The sequence below is a fragment of the Adiantum capillus-veneris genome, chromosome 1 (assembly GCF_014529385.1).
Source record: "Adiantum capillus-veneris isolate H3 chromosome 1, ASM1452938v2, whole genome shotgun sequence".
Classification (NCBI taxonomy): domain Eukaryota; kingdom Viridiplantae; phylum Streptophyta; class Polypodiopsida; order Polypodiales; family Pteridaceae; genus Adiantum; species Adiantum capillus-veneris.
The window spans coordinates 67,980,160-68,002,626 of record NC_140931.1 but is presented as its reverse complement, the minus strand read 5'-3'; the positions used below and the strand labels follow the sequence as shown (position 1 = coordinate 68,002,626).

Sequence of the window (22,467 nt, the reverse complement as noted above, 5' to 3'; positions counted from 1 at the left end):
TGTGAGTCAACAGTGGTCTTTGCTTCAGCCCTTGTATGCTTGGTTGGTGACGAGATTCAGGCTTTGAAAGTTGATACTGTGGTTGTTTTGGAATCCAAATGAATTCTTGACTTTTTTGTGCTTGAATCAACTTCTTTGGAACCCAAACCTGAGTTGTGAAAGATTACAATTTTGTGATATTCTTACCCGTTCGTGCACGCTTTCCTTGTTGTTGTTTTGGTGTTGGATCTTGTGATTTGTCATTAGAGATCTTTGTCTTCTTGATCCATATCTGTTTTTGGCCGATCTGGCTTTTTGGTATCCAGATTTGTCGAGCTTTTTGGCTTTGGCTTGTTGTCATGTTCTTTTGACCTGTCATGGTTGTTGTTGCTGAAGGGGTTGGTGATAGTGATGGCCTGAGTTGATGATAGGGGATGTCCTAAGATTCATCACTATCGCTACTATCCTCAGCAAGGTTGACTTCTTGTACTTTCCCTTAGAGTTACTGTCTATTTGCTCGTGGGTGGTAGTTTCTTGGAGGAATTTTCTAGCCCATTGATTAGAGCATTGTTAGCTCGTTGCTCTGGTCGTATTCCTCCTAGCTGAGTCTTTGCATCCTTATTAGGAGCCATGTATGAGGATGCTTGTGGTGGTTGTGTCTTCACTGAGGACTTTGAAATCCGCTTTTGATGCACTTTATTCATGTAACGATGACATTGATTCCCGGGTCGTTGATCTTCTTGAAGCTCGAAGTGTTCTACAGAGTCTTCTTTATCTTTTGATTCTCCACATTTCTTTGTTTGTTCCTGATGTCGAGAGCTTGTGATGTCTGGTTCTCTTTGTTTTCTTGGATCACACTCACTGCAAAATAAGGAACGACATCATAGCCATTTTCATCACAAAACTTTGTTGTGGGAGCATCCTCCACGGCACACACGTTGTCGTGCTATGACACGTACATAGTGGGAACGCATGCTACAAGATCTATCTTGTAATTTTTTAGATACATAATTATCTTTCCTATAATGTACATATGAATATTTAAGTATAATAACAAGCCTTCTATCTCATCCTATTAATTTTCTCAAGGGTAACCTATTCTTACTTTACCATCAGAAAATACTATGGGAAAAGCATCAATAGCTCCGCCTCTTTAACTTGGGGCAAAAAGCATTGATTCTTTATTTCTACTATCTCATTATCATCTCACACCCTAGCTAGATCCTATATCTAGGGTAAACTCCAATATATATATATTCTATGCATTTTTCATATTTTTCTTATATTTATTTTTAAATAGCTACTAGGAGGGAATCAAGTCCTAGTGGGACACTAGGTGGCATGATTTCAAAGATACACTTTTTTTAATGCATTATTGCAAGCATGATTACAAAAATTTTTCAAGGAGAAATGTCATGCTTTCATATGGCATGAGGTGTCCTTTGGAATCAAATGAAAGTCTAGGCTAAGGGGACCACAGGAAGACTTTTGCTGCGAGAAATGGACCCTATTTTGATGAATTTTTTACACAAGGTTCCAATCCGAATTGGAAAACAATTTTAAAATAAAAATCTTAGCTAATGCGCTGAATTTTTTGCCCGTATTTTTACTTTTTTATTTGGAGCCACGGTTGAGGAGATATGATCAAAATATTGGACCCCAGTCTGCCCATATCATGCAGGGACAGCTCATTTCCAACTTTTCCAATTTCTGTTCACACTGGCTCCTCTCTTCTTGTGTAAACCCTTGGGGGTTCCCTTCACCTATAAAAGGGGACCTTTTCTTCCTTGAAAAAAACTCAAGCATTCAAGCCATTGATGAGAAGAATTCTTGAGGGAGTGAGTAGTAATGCCTAATTGTACTTAGCCATTAACATAAGCCTAAGCCTACACTTTCTCCTAGAGGAACACTAGCCACTATCCTTGGAAGATCAACTCTAATCAAAGAAGGGCGTGGACTTGGCGTATCAATCAAAGTTGAATTCTCCCCTCTTCTTCTCTCTCCACCAATAATGGTGCCGAAGGGTTTGTCAAGTAAGATGTGTTCTACATTGATGTTTTTTTGATTTCTTGTTGTTTTCTTTTTCATCTCTAACCCAACATATATATATATATCTAATCTCATCTCCTTAACCAAAACTATCTCTGTCACTCTTAGTAATTCATCCTCTCTACAAATTTTAGGTTCTCCTTGCTACAGGTACATCTCTCCCCATAGTATCCTTATTTCGTACGGGCAAGAATAAGGCTTGGGAGGGAAACTTCTCATCTCTTCACTTCTCTCATATCTACATTTCTCACATACTATCCTAGATGAATAACCCACATGATGATCATTTCTATCGCTTTCACTCTGTACGATCTATTAAAATTAACGTATGGATTAGCCGTAAAATACACTTCCAACAACGTATAGTGTTTCTCTTTGGCCCAGAAAGGCTTAATGAAATGCTTCTATCACCGGATCCCATCATACTACCTCTCATAGACTATAACTTTTCTTTTGACGTAAGCGTAGTTATCTTGCTATGAACCATGAGGATTTGTACACACAATTAATCCCAATCACTAGACAAAATATATATATTATGGTAAGCACAAAACTACAATTCCAAAGAGCAATTCGTAGCCTATTTGGTCAGCCAAGATTGAATGCCATTAACTCATCTATTAACCCTTTCATATTTCCGATGATACGATATGACCATAGCCTTGATGTTTTCATCCTCGTATTGTTTTGACATTCTCTTTTGTGTTCTTTCTTTGTGTGTGTGAGTGCAAGAGAGAAAGAGTGAGTCTTCTTTGATTGCACTTCTTTCCAAACCCTAGTCTTCATGGCATCTATGGTTTAACTCCTTCATATAGTTTTTGTTGAGTTCTCTCACAAACTCTCACAGCCATAAGCCCGGTGCTTTCCTGGCAAGACCGCAAATTACTCGATATATTTTTGGTGAAACCGACGCGAAACTGCCAGGGTAAGAATTTGTGGGTAACCATGGGTGATCATGTTGAGCAACAGGGTATACATTTTGACCCATCAACAATGCAAATGTTTCAAGCATTTGCAATGTTCATGCAACAACAACATGCCACTGAAAGAAGGGAGATTTCAACAACAAAGTCCATGGCTCAAACGCCTTATGGTTGATTTGGGTGTTGGAGAGGACATTGCCAACACTATCTACACTAACAGTCAGAGAACATTGGCAGTTGCAAGGAACCCGGTTTTTCATGCTCGCACAAAGCACATTGAGGTGAATTACCACTATGTCAGGGAGAGGCTCTCAGCATGAGAGATCAACTTGGCTTATGTGCCAACACAAGAAAACCTTGCAGATCTTTTCACAAAGGCATTGTCTCGTGAGAAGCTCGAAGCTTTCCGCAAAGCTTTGGGCTTACTCCCCTTTGTGAACTGATCATGTCCTCAGAGCATGGCACTTCCCTTTACTCATCTGCCAGCTCTCATTCACCGCATCACTCCAGGGGGATTTGTTACCATATACATGTGGTAGTGATGTGTGTGAACACACTAGGACTGTCGAGATATTTTTTCCCTCTTTAGGAGGTTTTTTTCCCCGTGCATTGTATATACACCCATCACTCTAGGGCTATCTATCTTTCCATTGCACACGAAGTAATACACTCTCTACTATGTGCCTTGAGCTTCCTTCATCTTCTCCAAGCTGTGTGTGTTTCTCTGCAACGCTAATTCCAACATGTGTGTATATATGCGTTTATGTATCTTTATGCATGCATACACCTACATACATACATATACCTATAAGAACACACACACACACACACACACACACACACACATACTTCTCTTATGAAGGATTCAAGGTTCATGCATTGGCAACGTGTGTGTGCAAGAAGTAATACATGCCTTTAAGGACAATAGCTTGGTGGGGGACCACAGATTTGCCAATTGGCCTCTTTCCAAACTTGAGAAAACTTCAAATCTCTTCCAAGTTAGTATCCTAAGTCACAATTTCATGAAGAGGATTCCAAAAACTTTGAAGGAACTTGTTCTCTATGGAAGCATCCAAATATGGTGTTAGCAACATCTCTCCGCATTTCATGCCCCATTGTTCTTCTTAAAGGTAGGAAAAGGTCTACTCACTAATGCTTCTAAGCACACCAATGTGAAACTTGAGGTTGTTGAAGAGTTGATGCACAATTGCCCTCTCCTTCACATACAAATGACCCTCTCCATACATTGGAGCTAGTGGTGATATTGCATTACCCATAGGTGCCATCTTTTCCCCATCATTTGATGTGCTTCTAACATTGATACCACTCCCCCTATATAATCCACTCCTCTTGTTCTACATGTTGATGTGATAAGGGAGCGCTTCAATTGTTAAATCAAAGGAGGGTCTTGAAATAGTCCTCTAGCCACTTTATACTATATGAGAAGAAAGCTTGATACTATAGCCATTCATATGCACTCCCCTCCAATAATGCACTTTACATTCTCATATTGAAACTTCATTTCTGGCGTGCTAAAGGCCTTTGTATCCACAGTGGTGAAGTTCGTTCAATTCCAAGTGTTTGACATGTGTCCCTCAAAAGAGCCTCAAAAGTCTTGAGTAGAACGAAGTCATGTCTTTTCAAATTCTATTTCCCAAAGGTGCATTCAATTTTTAGGATGTTGAACAAGTGATTAAATCACGAGGCCTACCAAGTTAAATAAGATGCAACCCTTTGTTGGCATACTATGGTAGTATGCATGCATTAGTTTACAAGTGATTCAATGGCTAGGACTTGTGCAAGCTACACATGTGAGTGTAGCAATTATTGCACATTGAGAAAATACCTTAAAGAAGTGTTCAAAAAAACCAACTCACAAACATACAAAATTCCCTTTAGGATAGATTCAAAGAGGAAATTTTGCAAAATCACTGGCACTTTTTGCAATTTAACTCTATTTTCTCAAAAAAATTAAGTGGATTTTCTCCTAGGCTACACCTCTCTTCAATTGACTGATTTGATTTTTCAACCGGCTCAAGGCTAAGTTGAGGCACACTTTTTGCAAACAATGTAGGAGACAATTACATTGAGAAAATTATCTTAAACAAACAATTTCAAAAATGAGAAAATAATGGAGCAATGAGCATTAAAAGAATTGATTTTCTCATGTTGAGACCTTGGTCAAAGGTAAACAAGTATATGTGTATTTAATTATTCCTCAAGTCATCACAACAGGTGCGTTTATTGATCCTCTTGATCAAGTACAAATTACAACAACAAGTTGTCTTTTCTCACAAGGTTATAAGAGCCTCTTAAAGCTGCAAGTGATAAAACACCAACATAGTCAACATTCAATTGCATCCTATCATGCTTTCTTCTGTAAAGATTGATGTAGATGAAGCCCTAGTTGTGCCCTTAACCTCTCTTATTCAAGGCTAGCGATGGGCCCTCTTCTATCATATTACATATTGCTCCCTACTCTACCTCATCAACACACATTTGTGGGAGTTTGTAAAACATGAGCATTTGTTGTTTCTAGCTAGACTATGACAACTAAGAAATCAAAAGGGAGCAGTGTTGGAAGTTAAGAGCTTGTTTTAGAAACAATATTGTAGGGTGACAGGTCTGGTGGGTCACAGTGGTGACGACTGATATATGTGAGAGAGAGAGAGAGAGAGAGAGAGAGAGAGAGAGAGAGAGAGAGAGAGAGAGAGGTTGCCTATGCAAGACAAAACTACAACTCTCTGGGACTCTAGAGTGTCGCATGTGAGCCTTGAGGTCAAGATTGCTAGTTGTAGGAGTTCTACATATGAGGAGAGAAATGTTGTGGGCACCTTGGCCAAAGCCAACAACTCCATGCCCTCGTGCATAGTGGCCCCACACTGCCAATAGAGAGGCACTTGCAGGTCTCGACCAGTGATGGAAAGTTAATAGACTTTAGTAAATGAATCATGTCTTTTGAAAAAATCAATGGCATAAAATCGCTAAGAAAATGTCATCATTTTGCAGAGGGGGCGGGGGGGGGGGGGGGGGGGGGAGAGAGAGAGAGAGAGAGAGAGAGAGAGAGAGAGAGAGAGAGTGCCCACTTACTTATCTACCAATCAAAAACTGGTGAATCTTAACAAGTGATAAAATCACAAGGCCTACCCTTTAAAGTATCATGCACCCAACAAAATTCACACAATCTCCATTTTCAAAAATGACTAGTGATAGTAACTGCCAAAGTGTAGAACCCCATTGTATTGTTGTGATGTATTTAGTAGCTTTTGTGAGCAATACACTAAGCACACTAAAAAGAGCTATGCTTACTCCACATGGAAAAACTTGCAACCCAAAATATGCATGCACTACATGAAAACCAATGAGAAAGAGTCCATTTTTGTAGATGAGAAAATGCTTGAAATTTATTATGTTTGTGTGATAATAGCTCATTGCATGCCCAGCTGAAGTTTAATGTGGGAGAATAAATGGGAACAAGGGTTAAGATATAGACATGTTCTTATAGATCTATCTCAACACGGGGCCAATGGTGAAGGGGCCCAAATGAGAGATGGTCTATCAAACAGCAAGGCTAACCAATGGAGCATAAGACGTTAGGGTTAGAGTCATTGAATACTTCCAATAGTTAGTGTAAAAGTCCTTTGACCTTAGGTAAGCTAGGGATGAGCTTGTAGTGGGAACCCGGCCCAAGATTGAGGTGCTTGAGGTGCTTGATGACTGAGGTGCTTGATGATTGAGATGCTTGAGGTTCTTGACATGCTTGAGATGCTAGGGTTGTACTTGAGGTGAGAACCCATCCCAAGCTTAAAGTGCTTAAGGGCCAAGCTTGTAGTGGGAACTGGGCCTAAGCTTGAGGGACTTGAGGTGTCAAAAGTCAAAGATCCAATCCCTACAAGGAGGGGGGAAATCCCTACATGAGGGGGGATGAGAGAGAACACCCACACACTCACACAAGGCATACTTGGTACAAAGAAATCATAAGGGACACTTGTCAAGTTCCTCCTCATGTTGCCCTCATGGTATGCATGAAGCCTATTGGTTGGCCACCCAAGGGGTCCAATGATAATTTAGAAGATTTAATTAATTGTTTTTGCATTTATCAAGTCCTCTCTCTCAAAGGGGAAAGGGGGACACCTATCCCAAGGCTACCCTTGTTGCTTGTAATGCCTCCTGCTTGTGATTGGCTAGGCCTGGAGGGGTCCAATGAGCTTCAAGCATGAGCTACAAGGGGGGTCGACCAAAGAAAGCTAGGGGGTTGCCTAGGGGGGGATTACTCTCCCACACACACTTACACACACTCTCATTATGCATTGTGCAAAGTGCAAGAGCTCCCTCTTCTTCTCCAAGAAAGTAGAGGTTGAGAGCCTACACAAACACTCTTGGCTATGGAGTGCAAATCCAATCAAGATCCATGTTCAATGCTTAAGCTTGCCATCTTCTCCATCTTCATTACTTTGCTATTATGTATCCTAGCAAGAAGATTTATGATAAGTGAGGAGTTGATTCTTTCTCCTATGAGATGTTTCTTCTTCCTCTTCCCTACCCTCATTCCCTACTAGCTCTCTCCACCTTCGAAGGTGTTTGAGGTCTTGGGACTGAGGCTTGGGATAGTTAAGCTTTCTTCAAATTCTATGTTATGCTTGTGATGCATGAAGCTTTTCATCTTCATTGCATCACCTATGTCATAAGGAACACAAATATTGTATTGTAACAAGTCTCTCTTGATGGGAGAAATCATAATACAAATGCCTATTGGAGGGGGGACCGGCTCCACATAAATCCGGTCCTCAACTGTTGTCATGTTCTCTAAATTCTCTCTCTTGCAAAAGTATTGTTCATGCCAAGTTAGCTAATTGCTATTGTTATGTTTCTATCTTTAATTATGTTCACCCTCTATGCTCACAAAGTAATTTCTTAAAATTACTCTCATTAATTTCTGCTACTCTCAAGTTAATAGGCCAATTCCATTACATTGGTATCAAAGCATTTGGTTTATGTTTTCTTGCTTAATAAGAGAGGTCCTTAAGTAGCCCATAAATGGTTGATATTGTTAATTATATTAGGGTAAGTGGATGTTACAGCAGCTAACGCAGACAGCTACACGGGTTATGCATCAAGTGCGAGATATGCTATTGATGTGCATAATGTTTCCTACTCACTTTGTATAAGTCTTTTTGACTAAATTTGCTAACCTAACCGCTAACATTTTATGTGTAATGTATGATTAATCCCCTTATAAGATGTGGAATCATCACTCTAATCAAGTTAATTGTGATAATTCATGCCTAATTTGATGATTTGAGTGTTTGATTTTTGACCTACAATGGTCAATTTTGGAGCCGATTTGATGGTGCACACACATGTGTGTGAATGATGGAATCATCACGTGTAGCAAGTATTAGCTTGGATGCAATTCATTGTTAGTGCATTGACCTACTCCATTCAATTTTTTAGTGGTTAATTTGATTCCAATGTGTTGCTAATTTATTGCTAAATTTAGGTGTGTAAATCAATTGACCTACACTTGAGAACCCTAATTTAATTGTTTTGGAATGAAATTGATGGTTAATTTTGACTAATGAATGATGTTTGTGTCAAGATTCAGCTTGAATTGCAACAAGAAATCTTGTGTGTGCATAAAAATCATTGTGTGTGTAATGCACCAAAGAGGAAAAAATTTGTCAAAAAATTAAAGTGTGTGTGCACCTAATTTTGAGTGTGTGCATGCATAGAAATTGATGGAAATGGAATTAATGATAAGTGAGTATGCAATCATATAATTGATTTGTATACTAAGCTAATTCAATCATTGGATAAGCCTAATGAAAAAAAAATGCAAAATTTGAGTGTGTGTGTCCATCCAAGACCACTTGATTTTCAATGATTGATGGTCAATTGGGACACCCCAAATATTTTTTTATTGTGAAATGTGCATGAAAAGTGTGTGCAATCATTAGATGCAAGCCTAAATTCATTGCCAATTGAGGCAAATTTGATCATTTGTGCTTAATTTTTGAGTGTGTGCGTTGCTTGATTGGGTAAAACTAGTGTTAATTTTTTAGAAATTGAGCATGCATGCATTCACTTATGTTTGATTGAGTTTGCAATTTGAGAATTTCAATGTGAAATTGATAAATTTTTGGTGTATAATTTTGGTCTAAATTTGGGTGTGTGTGCCTACTCAATGGCATTCAATATTCAAATTGGGGATGAACAATTCGTAGCAATTACCAATTATGATGATTAGTAGACCTAAAGATTGGAGTGTGTATGATTGATCGATTTGGGATTTGAGATGAATGACTCAATTTGTGCGTAATTGGGGATGATTGAGGTGCAATACCATTACCACATATGCTAAATTGATTAGATATTGTGTACTTTTAATTTTCCATAATCACGTATGAATGACGAACCCAAATGCAAATTAACTGATTTGGAAGTTGGATATGAGCAATTCAAAATTGCAATGATTGAAAATAATTTGACTTGAATGGGCCAAAGAAGATTAGCTCACTCATTCTATGAGCATGCAATATTTAATTGATAAGAAACCAATTTTTTGCATTAATTCTTTCAACTCAAAGTGTGAATGATCTTTTGGGGTAGTATTGTGAACAAATTGATGAGAATTTTCAATAATTTGATGGAAATTTGGCTCTTGAATTCTCATTAGGTTACTCATGGTATGATGTGTGTGCATGATAAATAGATTTGGGATTTGAGATGCATGACTCAATTTCAAAGAATTGAGGATGATTTGATGCAATATCATTGCATTGTAGCCAGATTGATCGAACATGAAAAATATGCATTGATTTGTATGCCAAATCATGTGCGTGATCATAAACACTTGTAATTGATCTTGGTGTTGTAGCTACTCATGTCCACTTGCCTTTACTATCACATTACCCTACATCCATGTGTGAACAAGCCCCAAAGGATTTTTAAAACAAACAAAAAAACGAGGGAAAAAAACTGAATTTTTGCTCGCCCCAAGATTTTTCATTCCCTGCCCCATTTTGTCTCTGTGCCATTACACACACCAAGACGAGGTATATTGCCCACATGATCTCACTTCCCACTGGTGCGCATGCCCGTAATCTATGCCGGCTTAAATTTTTCTCACATCCTGTCGAAGCTTGCTAGTGCCCCATTCGCTAATTACTTTGGCACATGCGCACGCGCGCACACACACACATGGGCCGTTTTTAGCTTACTTTGTCTGCTATTAGCGCTGTCGCGTGCCTACAACTGGGTGCTAGTCGTCTCAACACACACACCCAAATTGGGGTAGTAGGTCCCTGCAGCCCCATATGATCTCACTACCTGCTACGTCACATATCCCGCCACAACCGTCAAATACACACACCTCAGCAAATATAAGGCACCTCATTTCAATACCTTCCATCTCACCTCTGTCATCCATCTCGGCTCCTGCATCACCCGCTCGCATTTTGACTGCTTCGGCTGCAGTATTTCTTGCCTTGGACGGGCTCTCAACACCCACACACACACACACACACATTCACACCTTCCTTTCATCTCTCATCCCTCAGCCCGCCAGGCTGCAAGTACCCGCCATCGACTCCCCATCGATTACTTCACTGATCCTCCACCTGCAGACCACCACACTGTGCTTTCGGGGCCTTCTTGTCTTTGAGGCCCCGTGCTCCCCCATAGACGACGACGACTCTGGACTGTGCAATGCCAAGTCGCCATGTACATTGTCGAGTAGTTAACCGAATTTTTCAAAAAAATCCATCCTTTTTTTTGAAAAAATAAAATACAATATAAAAATATAAAAATAAAGGAGGTTCACACCCTCGTTTTTGCGAAAGGCATGTGCTTTGAGTGAATTTAAACCCACAAGGAATCTTTGAGAGGAGAGCGGATCAATGATTTGCTGCATTAATGGATAAGCTTCATTTTAAACGGCGTTTAGTCTATGACACAATATCATATTTTATTGGCCATCAAAAGGGGGCAAGCTGTAATACATTTTTATACTTGGCTATCACAGAGCCGCTATACATGTTTGTTTTGATTGTACATTGCCTTGTATGAAGAAATTGTCTATGATGCAAAGCATATGCCTTCACTTTTGGTGCATTCCATTGAGATGATTGAATTTTTTTCAAAAAGTTCCATAGACGCTGCGAGATATGTGGTGGATTGTGACATTTTTAGTGCTTGGCTTGATTGAAAATATTCTTTGCATAAAAGACATTATTTTCTATATGCATGAGAGCTTCACTTTGTACGTACCTTTGAACAATGAATTCATGCTTGGTCGAGGGTGTCCATTAAGATTTGGGCTTGACATTGTTTTTTGCATTTTAATGCTAGAATTGAATGAAAACTCCTACATATCACTCAGATTGAGCTTGTTTGATGGCCAAGAGTGAGCATTAAACTTTTGGTGTTGTGGTTGATCGTTCATTTTTTAGTACTTGTGTTGAATTTTCAAATGCTTAAGAGCACTAATAATTTGAGTTTTTTTGAAGGGATATGGCAAGGTTGAACTTTCATTGATCCCAGAAGAGGTCATCATTGCAAAATACTACAAAATTTGGCTATTTAGAGCCATTCCAATTCTTTGGATTAAAAGTTGTACACATGCTAGCTCATAGCTTGGTCAAAATTTATAATTTTTCATTTTGAGCTAGTGTTTACCCAGCTTTTTTGAGAGCTTTCAAGTACAAAATTTGGCTATTGAGAGACATTTATTTTCATTCCATTAAAAGTTGAAGTCATCTCTAGCTCATAGATTTCTCTAAAAATTGAAAAATTTCATGTGAGCTAGTTGTTAGCCAACTTGTTTGGAGCTTTTAAATTGTAAAATTCGTCTTTCAAGAGCCACTTCAAATTCATTCAAAGTTGAATTATTTTCAACTCTTGGCTTGTTTTTAATTCCATGTTTCATTGAGCTAGAACTAATAAACTTTTGAATCATGCATGAGAGATCGTAAAAATTGCAAATTCGCTTATGTAGAAGCTCATTTTATCTCTCATTGTTGATGTGTATGCATAAACTTTCGACAAAGAGCATCATATGCATAACCAAAGTCATCTTTTTTTCCCTTGGGTTTTTTCCCTATGATAAATTTGGGTATTCAAGACCCTAGCTTTAGGTTTTCATTAATGTTTTTTTTGTGTGCTTTTGGCTTTCAATAAGTGGCTTTTGTAGCTTGTGTTTACACTTAGCTTCAAAAAGCTTCTTTTACAAATACAAAGGATCAAGAGACTTCTCTACAAAGATGATGCTTGCTCAAGGATGCTCAAAAGAGCATGAATAGGTGTAATCCTTCCATGATTTTTCTCTTTTGTTCATCTCTTCATTCTCTATGCTTGGTTAAGTGGAATTTTGTTTCTAAGCTATTGTTCTTTCATGTTCAAAAGCTAGGCATCCTAAAGTTTCAACACTTTGCTTTGTGAATATTAACTCATCAAAAAATTAGGTTTTATGTGTCCTAATCATAGGTAATTGGCCTTGACCTGAGGTTAATGTAGATTCATTGCTCATTAGTCCTAGACTCTTAGTGATAGTCTTATTACTCCATTCATTTTTAACATGACCTAGGGCTATGATTAGTCTTTAGTCCTTTAGTCCAATTTCCATTAGCATCTCATATTGGAAGAAATAAAAAAGTGCTAAAAATGAAACAATGAAGCGAAAAAGTAGCAAAAATGAAATTTCTATGTTATGTTGTGTCCATGTGAGCCTAGCGCCTTATTAGCACTTGGCAGGCGAGGGGAATCACCTGGGCTCGTTTGGTCAAGGCCCTAAACCAATGCCCTGGGCTGATAGGGGTTAGCCGTCGCCTTGGTAGGCCAGTAGGCTTTTGGAACACCTTCTTGAGAGTTCAAGGAGCCAAGAGTCGTACCTAGACTTACCTTGGGGTGGCAGCCTTGTGACGTGTTTTTCTTTTTCCAATGAATGACAAAAATAAAACTTTCATGAGCTTCAAAAAACTGTGACAATTTACTAATAGATTATGAGATTTTTTATAGCTCGTAGACATGATAGACTTGAAGGATTTATTAACATTGGTCACATATTTTTTAGGCTTTTATGAACTTGCATTAGCCTAGGGTCATAATTGATTGCTTGTGTTTCATGCATAAAACTGAAATTTCAAGTGGTTTAATCTTCACTATAGTTTAGGTGTCTTTTTGGCTTTATGGTGTCTAGATTTTGACTATGATTCACCCATCTTTTAGAAGCAAAAATTTCTCTTTGCATGATTGTTCATTGTGCTTCATGTTTTATTCATTCTTGGTGGCCTTTGATTCTCATTACTTGTTCTTATGATTTGCAGCTCAACATTTCTTCCATGGACTTGCTTTCTACTATGTCATCATGTTTTTCTTTACCGGTACACAAGGACGTGCACCAAATTAGGAAGGGGGGAATGTTAGCAGCGGCTAAGACAAGCTACACCGGTTATGCATCAAGCGTGAGATATGCTATGGATGTGCATAACGTTTCCTACTCACTTTGTATAAGTTTTGGGCTCATTGGGAGTTCCAAAGTTGTATGTGCTAGTTAGAGGGCTCGAACTTAAATCCATAGTAGAAGGGATTGTGGTGAAAGCCTTTAAAAGGAAGCCTCTATGTAAGGAGGCTCCATTCTTGAGTATCCACTCTTGAGGATCCACTTTTGAGAGCTCTCTCTCTCTCTTGAGTGTTCACTCTATGGATGGTCTCTTTTTTAGCTTAATGCCCATGCTTAAGAGGCTAGTACTAATCCATTGTAATTAGAGAAGCTTGATTAATCTAATCCCTATTTTACTCATTAGTTTTATCTTCTCTACATTTCATTATTCATGAAGTAGTTTTACACTCTCATTATTCTAGATTTGAGAGAGGTAAGTACTTCTTGATTTGATCTTAACTCACTTCTTCCATAAGTATTTCAATTAGTTGATTACTTCTCTAATTATCTTAATTAGTGTAGTGTGTGTGCACTCTTGGTCATGTCATTAGAGTTTGTGCTAATTGTGTGCTTAAGTGTGTGAAGGTTTAAGAGCCTTGAGCTCAATGCCACTTGAGTGTGATGTATTTAGAGTACCTTGGTTGGCATGTGATGATTGGGAAAGCCAACTTCAATGCAATTAGTGTGTGCTTTGATCATGGATGCTTGTGTTGATTGTGTTCTTGTGACTCCATAAGATTGGCAATTCGGACTTCAGTGGGTTTGATGTGTGTAGGAGTTGATTGATTAGTGATTAGAGTATGATTAGAGTTAGTCTTACCAAGGATAATCTCTACTCGCATTGGTGAGGTATTCTCTTGAATCCTCTATTTTTGTTCATCCGATGCTTGTGCTTCCATGCCCTAGCTAGGTTGCCTATCCATGGATTGATAATTCTGTGTGGGTTACGATTAGGTCGTTGCTACAATGGTGCCAAATGTTGGGGGTCCCATCGTTGGAAAAGCTCCAATGACCAACAAAATTATCAATCCGGAGGGATGAGTTACCCGGCTAGGGCATGGAAACACTCACACGATTAGTGAGCTAATCATGGCAACACGAATGGTTAACTCTATGAGGTGATCTTCTCGATCTATGGAAGACTAAGCCACAATCAAGGGCAATCTCCACATCCACTTCTCTTCACCTCTAATCAACCCAATCACACACACTAACGATTGCAAGATGCACACAACACTAATCCTATCATGCAACGCACTAATGGTAAGCACACACACATAGATCTATCGAGCATCACATTCCAATCAAACCTACATGCACACACAAGCAAAAGAGGGCAATCACACAAAATTAGAGACGGATTAATCACTAATTAGTTAAGATCTAGCTAATCAAAGCATCATAGGTAATCATAAGAAGCATGAGAGAGGCATAGTGAAAGAGAATTAAGCATTGATTAGTGTTAACCAAGTCACATGAGCAAGGAGAAGCTCAAGGACTCCATAGCCACACACCTCGACTAATAGACTTTGACTCTTATGCTCATCTCATCCAGCATGAGCGACATGACACTCAGTGACATTTGGAGCACATTACTGCTCAGATAGACGCACAAAAACAAAGGAAAAGTTCAAATCAAAAAATCTTGGGGGCGGTAATGCTCGAATCAATGCTCGCGGTAATGGTCCTTTAGCAATGCACGCGGTTATCGGCCCGGCTATATTTCCACGCTTATTTCCGAGGCACTTACCGCAAGAATTACGTCAACCATTACCGTGCACGCGAGTATTTTAAAAAAACGCAGATGACCATTTGGATGGTCCTTGGTAGGACCCATCCAAATGGTCATTTGCCTTTTTTTTCCTATACATTTAATAAATTAAAAAACAACAATTTCATTGCACAAAAACTTTGGACCAAAATCAAATGTTTAATTATATTGGAGAAATTTTTCATTACAAAATTGCCCAAATAGGCGATGCATGGCGGCTATACAACTGTGGCCAAAAGAAGACTTTGGGCCAAGATCAAGTGTTTAATTATATTGGATATTACAAAATTGCCCAAATAGGCGATACATGGGGGCTATACAACTGTGGCCAAAAGAAGACGGATCGAAAAACACTTGGAGGATTGAGCTACTCAGATCCTGGGACCTCTCGAGGGACTCCTTGACTCTGGAAAAGAAAAAAACAACAAAACCTTTAATTAATACAAATGGATACATAATTCTGCATGCACTCATTTTTTTTAAAAAAGTTCACACTTATAGGCTGTAGTGTACGACATTCATTTTTAAATTCTTCTCGATTGATTTTGTTGTTTTCATACAGCCAGCACCATGTCTGATATTCGGAGTGGCTCTCTCTGTATCTCTGGATCTCTCGGCTTGGGCGGGTCATAGTAATATTTTGCTGTATATCAATTAAAAATTATCACAAATCAAATGAAAATACGCGCACTCACAATTTTATCTTTCCATGCTGCTTTTCCGCCCGAGCCGTAATGCGTGGGCGTTTGCTGCGCCCTCGCCTCCACCTGCCGAGTGTGCGCCCTAGCACCTGTCGCTCTCTCGTCCTCCAGCTCGCCCTGGGCTTTCTCCCACTCCTCGTCGTGAACATTTCCAAGGCGATAGTTATGACCCTCAGATTCAAATGTTTGCTTTGCCGCCCTCCGCACACTGAACTTCTTATTTTTCAAAAAATTCTTGACGTACTCCTCGAGCCATTTCCTGGAGAACTCTTCCACTTCCTGATTAGGGAACCGCATGAGCAATGTCGTGTGAATGTACGTCAAGTCGGATGGGTCCTGATCTTTGAAAGATTTAAAGAAATCTTGGTATGTCGAGTGGATCATCTAGTTAAGGTGCCCTCGAAATGTCCTCCCCAAAGAGGAACCTAGATCCACCTCCCCCCCTCTATGTATATAATAGTAGTAGCCATGATCGTCCGGGGAGGGTGCATCGCGGTCCTCATCCTCATGTGGAGCTCCAAGGGGTGAGCGAGGAGGTCAGGGTGTAAGAGGAGGTGAATCTGTAGCACTGTCCCATCCACCACCAAAGCAGCATGAGCCACTACCTCGACAAGAGCGTGAGCCACCACTACGGAAAGAGCGCTGGCCACCCGAAGAGCGCTGGTACGAGCCCGAACCGTTGGGTGGTGTAGGCGACGGATAACTCGAAGGTGCGGACGTGGATCGCTGCAAATGCAAGGTGGAGGGAGCTGCAGTGACGAGAAAGTCGAGGGTAAGGTGGAGGGAGGCCCACTGGGAGGCACAATCTGCAGGATCGGAGTGCCGACGCTGGGTGACGCAAGCGGTGAGAACCCATAGGCAGCCAACTGTGCTGGTGTGTACCGCCCTTGAAGACTCTCTTGCGAGGATAGCCACTCTGCCTGGGCACGGTATTCCCTCTCGAGGTCGGAGTTGTGTACTGCATCTCGGAACCATCGAAAGCCGAAGGTGGATTGTGATTGGTGGGAGGAAGACTGCGAGTAGTAAGCATCACAAGCTTCCTCGTAAGAGAGGCCCTCGGTGAGAAAGTCCTCTATGGATCGATAGCTGAGCGTGGAAGAGGATGACATATCCTACAATTTCACAAAAAAAGGGACCTTAATTAACATTGGATTCTAGTCAAAGTGAGATTCTTTATTGCATAGGATTCCTCCTTGCATAGGATTCCTTTTATCTCCTATTTAAGAAATGGTTTGTGTGCTTATTTTTTTTTCATCCATTTAGAGAGTGTGTGTGTGTTTGCTTCTAATTAATCTATTGTGTGTGTGCGTTAGTGTGTGGCAAAGAAATTAATCTAGTGTGTGTGTGTGTGTTGGACCTTAATCTACCGTTGGGCTTCTCGGTGACCATTGGGGTCTCAATCAACTTCATCGCACACCCACATGGAGGTATGTTTTGGTATGCTAATGCTAATGGAGGTATGTTTTGGTATACTAATGCATATCCAAGCACACACTAATGCAAGCGTTAGTGTGTGCTTGTAACGCATGCACACACTAATGCTTGCATTAGTGTGTGCTTATGCACAAATTAGTGTGTGAAAACACACCAATGCATGCACACACACACTAATGAAAGCACACACTAACGCTTGCATTAGTGTGTGCTTATGCACAAATTAGTGTGTGAAAACACACCAATGCATGCACACACACACTAATGCTTGACAAATTAGTCACACTAATGCAAGCATTAGTGTGTGTGTGCATGCATTGGTGTGTTTTCACACACTAATTTGTGCATAGGCACACACTAATACTAGCATTAGTGTATGAAATTTTTTCACCCACCAATGCTCACAATAGTCTGTTCTTGTGCATGCATTAGTGTGTAGAGACACTAATTAGTGCACAAGCACACACTAATGCAAGCATTAGTGTGTGCTAGAGAGGTATGCACACACTAACGCTTGCATTAGTGTGTGCTTGGGCACAAATTAGTGTGTTTCTAATGCATGCACACACGAATGCTTGCATTAGTGTGTGATTGTGCACAAATTAGTGTGTGCAAACACACTAATTAAATGCATGCATTGTGCACAAAATAGTGTGTGAAAACACACTAATTTGTGCACAATCACACACTAATGCAAGCATTAGTGTGTGTGTGTGTGTGTGTATAATGCATGCATTGTGCACAAAATAGTGTGTGAAAACACACTAATTTGTGCACAATCACATACTAATGCAAGCATTAGTGTGTGTGTATAATGCATGCACACACTAATGCTTGCATTAGTGTGTGCTTGGACACAAATTAGTGTGTAGAAACTAACTAATGTGTGTGTGTATAATGCATGCACACACTAATACGGGCATTAGTGTGTGTTTAATGCATGCACACACTAATGCAAGCATTAGTGTGTGCTTGAGCACAAATTAGTATGTACAAACTAACTAATGCATGCACACACTAATGCTTGCATTAATGTGTGATTGTGCACAAATTAGTGTGTGAAAACACACTAATTTGTGCACAATAACACACTAATGCAAACATTAGTGTGTGTATATAATGTATGCAGACACTAATGCTTGCATTAGTGTGTGCTTGTGCTTGCATTAGTGTGTGCTTGTAACGCATGCACGCACTAATGCTTGCATTAGTGTGTGATTGTGCACAAAATAGTGTGTGAAAACACACTATTTTGTGCACAATCACGCACTAATGCAAGCATTAGTGTGTGATTGTGCACAAAATAGTGTGTGTGTGTGTGTGTGTGCGTGTGTGTGCATGTGTGTGTATGCATTGTGTGTGCATGTGTGTGTGTGTGTGTGTGTATGTGTTTGTGTGTGTGTGTGTGTGTAAAAGAACGAGAAGAAAGAGAGAGAGTTAGAGCACTTATAGTCGTGACCTCGATCGCTTGGATATGGTGGGGATGGAGATGAAGCAAGTAATAGAGGTTGGAGATGGAGAGGGAAACAGGCCCGCACAAAAGAGGAGATCGTTTTTGAATTTTTGGCATTCAATTTTGCGGGGGCACGCAGGTGCCCCCTTTATATAAAAAAATTTACTGGAGATTTTACCACGCGTATTACCGCGCCTGTTCCCGCCTGTATTACCGCGTGTATTACTGTGAAAACCTCTGATGAGACATTAAGGTTACGCGGACTGCATGACCTCTTGTACCCACCTCCCCTCTATCTTTAATGAGTGTCAGTCATGTCAGTACCAATGTTCTTGATTCTTCTTTTTCTTATTTAGTGTGTGGTCCTGTGTGCAGGTCCATTGGGATGACGTGGGTCCGCCGGTTGGCGCGGAACGAACTCGATGGTTGAGCGAGCGACTACCATGTCCATGTACGCGGTGTAAGCGTGCGATTGCATGGCTTTGGCGTATATGCTTGGCTCACGTGGATGATTATGGACTATGGGACAATCCAAGAAAACGTGCTCGAATGGAAACTAGCGATCCGACGGTTTTGGCATCCATTGATGTCTCTCCCTATTGGAGTGTGATCGGGGGCGGAGGCGGGACGAGGTCGGAAGAGAGATTGCACCATGAAGCAGTCATGGGAGGGGGTCACACCCGCCTTCCGATGTGGGTGGGTCCACGCGAGCGCATGCGCATCCTACATCCACCACATATGGGGATCTCCACACCACCCCGCCCCACATGGAGGTGGAGGAAGATCATTTGCACAATATGGTTGAGGATCTTCTTGCACGTTAGGCGGTGAATGAGTGTGAGCCTGAGTGTGCATGTGAAGAAGCCGCCCAAAAAACCAAAGATTCATTGCTAGAGGCAGCACACACCGCTCTTTACGAGGGATGCTCCTACTCCATATTACGAGCGTCTCTTGAGAGCTTGAATATTCAAGAAATGTTTGGATGGAGCAATGCAGGGGTCGATGCACTATTGAGGTACGTTTAAGTGTAATAAGTGTTAGTTGTGAGTTTTTTTCGTGGTTATATGCAATAACGAGTGTTCTTTAATTATGTCATAGGCTATTAGGCAAGATGATGCCTAAAGGCAATCATCTTCCAGAAAATCGAAGGAAGGCACGACAGGTGGTGACAAGGCTTGGGATGGACTATGATCGCATACATGTATGTGTCAATGATTGCGTGCTATTCCGCAATGGCTTGATGCTTTCCCCGAGTGTGTAGAATCAAGGTACAAAGAGGGAATTCAAGGAACCACAATACCTCGCAAGGTTCTTCGTCATTTCCCCCTCATTCCCCGCATCAAGCACATGTTCAACACCAAAGGAACAAGCAAGCTTCTTACATGGCATATGCAAATCGCTCCACGGATGGGGTTATGAGAGTTCCAGTTGACTCGCCGGCATGGCAACACATTGAGCAGACATGGCCGGAGTTTAGAGAAGAGCCTCGTCACTTGAGGCTTGGTCTGGCTAGAGATGGGTAAAACCCATTTGGGCTCGGTCTACCTCATGGAGTACTTGGCCAGTGGTTGTTGTGAACTACAACATTCCACCATGGGAGTCAACCAAGAAGGGGAACATTTTGCTCTCTCTTCTAGTCCTAGGAAAAAACAAGGTGAAGAACATGGATGTATATTTAGCACCTTTGATTGAAGAGCTTCAAGAGCTATGGAATGGCATAGATGTTTTTGATGTATCAAGACCACTTCGTGATTGGCGCACAATGATCAAGTGCATTCTCATGTGGACCATGCATGATTACCCCGGGCTTGGAGAGATTTCTGGTAAGCTTATACTTTGTGACGCTCTTTAATGTCTTTGCATTGGTCACTTATATGCGATTATGTCTTTTGTTGCAGGACTATCGACATCTGGACATAGGGAATGCCCAACTTGTGGACCCTCACTCGTGAAGACAGAGAGACCCGCTCTACTTGGTAAGGTGATCTACCCCAATAACCATCGTTTCTTGCCGCCCACATATAAATCTTATGCTCCACCATGCAATGGGATGGAGCCACTCCATTGGACCATGGCCGATTGGGCAAGACATTGGAATGAGCATCACAACACATTGCCTCCTCCCAATGATCCACCTAGGGGTATGTCTAGGTACTCTATTTTCTTATCACTACCCTATTGGGCTTCATTGAAAATCCAACACCTATTGGATCCAACGCATGTGTTCAAATATGTTGGGCAAGCTATATGGGATCACATAGTAGGCAACAAAGATTCATTGGGGGCTAGAGATGACATGAGGGCCATAATGAGGCTCCCTCCTTCGGCCACACCTCGTATGGGGCCTCGGGGGAAGATGGTTCTTCCAAAGGCACCTTGGATTCTATCAAGGGTGGATCAAGAGCAGATGAAACAAGTCATTGCATCCATCCGTACTCCAACAGGTTATATGCATTCGCTCAAGGGTGCCTTCACTAAAACTAAGAAAGGAGGATCCACACAAATGTATGGGCTCAAATCCAATGATTGGCACAAGATTCTTCAGGTAATGTGTGTGTGTGTGTGTATGTGTGTGTATATGTGAGTGTGTGTGTATGTGGTTTAGGTTTCTGGATACTAATAAGTCTTTTTGTTTGTGCAATAGTTTGTGCTTCCAATTAGAATTAGTGGATTTGCAGACACGAAGGTAAAGACTGAAATATTCAAGGTGGGAGAAGTTGTCAGGTATAGCACATTTGATCCTCCCTCCTAAACTTTGCTTTGAAGACTAACTTTACTATGAAGATTATGAAGGGTTTTTTGGTTATAGGTTTGTGAGTTCCAAAGAAATCAAAGATTCAACCATTCCAACAGCTCGACTTCTAGCGATTGAAGCAACTTGTGCTATTGAGGATGCATAGCAATCAATCTCACCATCCAGCTTGTGTTTCAACTTATAAACCCACTTTGTACCAATGGGCTTTTTTCCAGGAGGAAAATCACATAAATTCCATGTGTCATTTTCTATAAGTGTATCATATGTTGATTGCATGGGGGGCTATTTGCACATAGAGGAGACAATGCCTTCATCCGTCTTTGCCAAGTCTTCAAAAGGAGTAAGGAAACGTACCAATGCAATGTAGGTGCAAACAAAGTGGACAAGGGATTTTCTTAATGTCAAATAATATTTTTGTTGGTTTGAGAAAGCTTCAAATGGCAATGGTAGATTTTTATGGTCTACCATCTAATGGTGAGGCTACAGTAATGCATAGTCTCTTTTTTCCAAATTATGGTTTTTCATATGTTATTTTGGACATTTTTCAGAGTTAGGATCAAAGTTTTGTTTGTTCTCAAGCTAAACAAGTGTCAAATTGTGTAGAAACAAAGACTAAAAAGGATGAGTATTACTCTCATGAATAAGACATTATTTCATGCAAAACGTATAGCTATGAACAAGGATTGTGTACCATCTTTCAGTGTCCAGTTGAAAAAATAAATTTGATGGCTTGGTGTTATTGAGGTTCCCAAGAGGTTCCCAAGGAGACCCATGAAGTGCTTGCTTGTATTTTTGAACACATTCTGTGGATAACAGATGTCATAAAGGCACAACTAGCTGGGAAAAAACTCCAAGTAGATGACATAGGGGAGTTTGAAGTTGATTGGCACTTAGGTGGAGATTTGAAAAAAATCATACTAGGGTGCAAACAAGGGGCTAGACTTTGTATCCTTATTTATTCTGC

General features: G+C 40.5%; 1 protein-coding gene across 1 annotated transcript; it reads left to right on the top strand.

Moving 5' to 3' along the window:
• Nucleotides 1-19,722: 19,722 nt before the first annotated feature.
• LOC147464928 (uncharacterized) lies at nt 19,723-21,648 on the top strand. The gene is made up of 6 exons (XM_086524535.1): nt 19,723-19,763; nt 19,847-19,910; nt 20,520-20,571; nt 20,647-21,293; nt 21,393-21,472; nt 21,558-21,648. Exons 1-6 carry the CDS (start codon nt 19,723-19,725, stop codon nt 21,646-21,648), a joined length of 975 nt encoding a protein of 324 aa, XP_086380661.1.
• The last annotated feature ends 819 nt before the right edge of the window (nt 21,649-22,467 follow it).

Bases quoted from the DNA above. Each gene is read 5' to 3' on its own strand.
- LOC147464928 (XM_086524535.1), top strand. From the start codon at position 19,723: ATGTTTGGATGGAGCAATGCAGGGGTCGATGCACTATTGAG. The intron at 19,764-19,846 runs GTACGTTTAAGT...ATTATGTCATAG, and splicing joins GGGGTCGATGCACTATTGAG to GCTATTAGGCAAGATGATGC. The intron at 21,294-21,392 runs GTAATGTGTGTG...TTTGTGCAATAG, and splicing joins ATTGGCACAAGATTCTTCAG to TTTGTGCTTCCAATTAGAAT.